The 4401-nt window shown below is 46.9% G+C and overlaps 1 protein-coding gene across 1 annotated transcript; it reads right to left on the reverse strand.

Moving 5' to 3' along the window:
- Positions 1-3224: 3224 nt before the first annotated feature.
- LOC120366102 (large ribosomal subunit protein eL21-like) lies at positions 3225-3707 on the reverse strand. The gene has a single exon (XM_039474551.2). It carries the CDS (start codon positions 3705-3707, stop codon positions 3225-3227), a length of 483 nt encoding a protein of 160 aa, XP_039330485.1.
- Positions 3708-4401: the final 694 nt, after the last annotated feature.

Below are 4401 nucleotides of genomic sequence, written 5' to 3' on the forward strand. Positions count from 1 at the left end.
AAGAGATCGAGACCATCCTGGTCAACATGGTGGAACCCTGTCTCTACTAAAAATACAAAAAATGAGCTGGGCATGGTGGCGTGTGCCTGTAATCCCAGCTACTCAGGAGGCTGAGGCAGGAGAATTGCTTGAATCCAGGAGGCGGAGGTTGCGGTGAGCCGAGATCGTGCCATTGCACTCCAGCCTGGGTAACAAGAGCGAAACTCCGTCTCAAAAAAAAAAAAAAAAAACAAAAAAAAACAAAAATTAGCTGGGAATGATGGCAGGCACCTGTAATCCCAGCCAAGGCAGAAGAATCACTTGAACCTGGGAGGCAGAGATTGCAGTGAGCCGAGATCATATCACTGAACTCCAGCCTGGGAGATAGACCAAGACTCCGTCTCAAAAAAAGAAAAAAAGAAATGTGTATTTTAACTATCACTCATATGGGAAGTAAAAGCTTGCAAACAGAGGCGGTTCTGGGTGGGAGACATTTCAGGACAAGGGTCTTCCAGTCCCCACATCCTACAAGGAGACAGATAGGGGACCTCCTGGCAGGATAGGAGTAGGGGGCTCGGCATGGGAGGAGGGCTTTCCCGAGCAGGAGGCCTTGACCAGAGGGGTCCACCCCAGTCTAGCTGGCTCTCCTTCTCCCCTTCTGTGCTAGTCTGTTCTTGCTTTGCTATGAAGAAATACCTGAGGCTGGGTAACTTATAAAGAAGAGAGGTTTATTTTGGCTCGTGGTTCTGCAGGCTGTACAGGAAGCATAGCAGCATCTGCTTCTGGGGAGGCCTTAGGGAGCATATAATCGCCATGGAAGGTGAAGGGGAGCCAGTGTGTCACACGGCGAGAGAGAAAGAGAGAAGACAGGAGGCACCACACTCTTATTTATTTATTTATTTTGGTGCCGTGACTCGGATCACACTCTTTTTGAGACAGTCTCACTCTTTTTTTTTTTTTTTTTTTGAGTCAGAGTTTTGCTCTTGTTACCCAGGCTGGAGTGCAATGGCGCGATCTCGGCTCACCGCAACTTCTGCCATCTGGGTTCAGGCAATTCTCCTGCCTCAACCTCCTGAGTAGCTGGGATTACAGGCACGCGCCACCATGCCCAGCTAATTTTTTTTGTATTTTTAGTAGAGACGGGGTTTCACCATGTTGACCAAGATGGTCTCGATCTCTTGACCTCGTGATCCACCCACCTCGGCCTCCCAAAGTGCTGGGATTACAGGCTTGAGCCACCGTGCCCGGCCGGATCACACTCTTTTAAGCAAGCACATGCCTTGTAACTCAGCGAGAAATCACTCATTATTACAAGGACAGCACAAAGCCATTCATGAGAGATCTGCCCCCACCAGACCCAAACACGTCTCACTAGGCCTCACCTCCAACACTGGGGATCACATTTCAAATGAGATTTGGAGGGGACAAACATCCACACTATATCACCCTAGTCCTCACCTCGGGGGCTGCTGAGGGAAGGACGGAGTCTATTGCTGTCCTCTTAAGGCTGTGGTGGGAAAGCACCCTGTGAGTGGGGTCAGGATGCCTTGTTCCAATCCAAAAGGTGCCAACTCCCTCTTTCTCTTTTCCCTGTTCTTGTCCAACCTTAGCATCTGCTCCTGCTCCTGTCCCAGCCTCAGCGATGCCCATCTCTGTGGCCACTGTGCTCCGTGGGTATCTTTGGCCTCCAGTAGCCTATGGGTAGGGAAGGGCAGAAGCTGGACTCCACACCTGCAGCCCGTCCCTTCTGTGCTCTGGACTCCTCCTACCTTTGACCCTCTTGTTTTATTGATTCATCCTTCTTTCTTGCATTTTAGTCTCTAAGTTAATTGGTTCTTGTCTGTAGCCTGTAAACATGCTAAAGCCTCCATCATTTAAAAAGTCCCCAAGCCGGGCGCGGTGGCTCAAGCCTGTAATCCCAGCACTTTGGGAGGCCGAGGCGGGTGGATCACAAGGTCAAGAGATCGAGACCATCCTGATCGACATGGTGAAACCCCGTCTCTACTAAAAATACAAAACATTAGCTGGGCATGGTGGCACGTGCCTGTAATCCCAGCTACTCAGGAGGCTGAGGCAGGAGAATTGCCTGAACCCAGGAGGCGGAGGTTGCGGTGAGCCGAGATCGCGCCATTGCACTCCAGCCTGGGTAACAAGAGTGAAACTCCGCCTCAAAAAAAAAAAAAAAAAAGTCCCCAAATCTCCCTCTATCAAACCTCCTTTTTAAATTTATAAGTGATTTTTTCATTTGTATGCATTTATGGGGCACAAGTGTAATTCTGTTACACTGATATTTTGTGTAGTGGTGGAGTCAGGGCTTTGGTGTATCCATCACTGGAGTAACATACATTGAACCCATTAAGTGATTTCTCATCAGCCACCCGCCTCCACCCTCTGACCCTTCTGAATTTCCTCTGTCATTCCACACTCTACTTCCACATGGACACATTATTTAGCTACCACTTAGAAGAGGAAACATGTGATATGTGTTTCCTGTGTCTGAGGTGTTTCACTTAGGATAATGGCCTCCATTTCCACCTATGTTGCAGTAAAAGACATTTCATTCTTTTTTTATGGCTGAAAAACCATCCTACCCCACATTCTCACCTCTCCCTTTTCCCTCATCTTTTTCCTTTTTTTTTTTTGAGCCAGGGTCTTGCTCTGTTGCCCAGGCTGGAGTGCAGGGGCATGATCACAGCTTGCTGCAGCTTCGAACTCCTGGGGTCCAGTGAGCCCCCCACTTCCCTAGTCTTTATCAGAGCCAAACCCTGCAGGATTACCAAGTAGACAAAGTACATGCTGAGGCACCAACAAAGAAGGACAGCGCAGCAAATAAGCATTATCGAACAGGGGAAGAGCAGTTATTCTTTTATTTTTGTTTTTTTACAGTCCAGAGGTCTTTTATTTTATTTATTTAATTAATTTATTCATTTATTTTGAGATGGAGTTTCGCTCTTGTTACCCAGGCTGGAGTGCAATGGCGCGATCTCAGCTCACCGCAACCTCTGCCTCCTGGGTTCAGGCAATTCTCCTGCCTCAGCCTCCTGAGTAGCTGGGATTACAGGCATGCGCCACCATGCCCAGCTAATTTTTTGTATTTTTAGTAGAGACGGGGTTTCACCATGTTGACCAGGATGGTCTCGATCTCCTGACCTCGTGATCCACCCGCCTCGGCCTCCCAAAGTGCTGGGATTACAGGCTTGAGCCACTGCGCCCTGCCCGGTCTTTTATTTTATTTTTTAACACTATTATGCCATGAATTCATAGGCAATAGGTTCCAGCAGCTCAGGCTCCTTCCCATTGGTTCTCACAAAGTGTGCTTCTCTGGATGGAGCAGGCTGGCACTTCAGTTGAACCCAGGTGCCTTTCTCTTTGGCTTCTTTCTTTTTCTGATCATTTTCCTTCACATGTTTTAGGAAGCTATCTCGGCTCTTAGAGTGCTTGATGTGCTCAATACGCACATTAATTCTCTTGGCAAGAATCTTGCCCTTAACTTGTTTGTTTACAACAATGCCAACAGCATGCTGGGTAACACTGTAGACCCTTCCAGTTTTGCCATGATAACATTTGTGGGGCATTCCTTTTTGAACAGTACCCATTTCCTTGATGTCTACAATATCACCTTTCTTATAGATTCGCATATATGTGGCCAAAGGAACAACTCCACGTTTTCTAAAAGGCCTGGAGAACACATACCGGGCGCGTCTCCTCTTTCCCTTTGTGTTCGTCATTTTGGCGAATTACTGGAAGATGGCGGTTCCCGAGCAGTTATCCTTTTAATACAAATTTGCAATTAACTCCAATGAAAATAATTTAGAAAGAGTTTATTTTAATTTTAACATTTATATACTTTTATTTTATTTTTGAAAAATTTAAAAACTCATTTTGTATTCTTTGTAGGATGGGAACCGCCTCCTTTGTTTATTTATTTATTTATTTTTTGAGACGGAGTCTAGCTCTGTTGCCCAGGCTGGAGTGCAGTGGCGTTTTCTCAGGTCACTGCAAACTCCATCTCTCAGGTTCAAGCGATTCTTCTGCCTCAGCCTCCGGAGTAGCTGAGACTACAGGGCCCACCACCATGCCCAGCTGATTTTTGTATTTTTAGTAGAAACAGGGTTTCATCATATTGGTCAGGCTGGTCTCGAACTCCTGATCTTGTGATCTGCCTGCTTCAGACTCCCAAAGTGCTGGGGTGACAGGCATGAACCACCACACCCAATCTGGGAACCATGATCTTTTATTTATTTATTTATTTATTTATTTATTTATTTATTTATTTTTGAGACGGAGTTTTTGCTCTTGTTACCCAGGCTGGAGTGCAATGGCGTGATCTCAGCTCACCGCAACCTCCGCCTCCTGGGTTCAGGCAATTCTCCTGCCTCAGTCTCCTGAGTAGCTGGAATTACAGGCACACGCCACCATGCC

The sequence above is a fragment of the Saimiri boliviensis genome, chromosome 11, assembly GCF_048565385.1.
Source record: "Saimiri boliviensis isolate mSaiBol1 chromosome 11, mSaiBol1.pri, whole genome shotgun sequence".
In the NCBI taxonomy this organism is placed as follows: Eukaryota; Metazoa; Chordata; class Mammalia; order Primates; family Cebidae; genus Saimiri; species Saimiri boliviensis.

Bases quoted from the DNA above. Each gene is read 5' to 3' on its own strand.
- LOC120366102 (XM_039474551.2), bottom strand. From the start codon at position 3,707: ATGACGAACACAAAGGGAAAGAGGAGACGCGCCCGGTATGTGTTCTCC.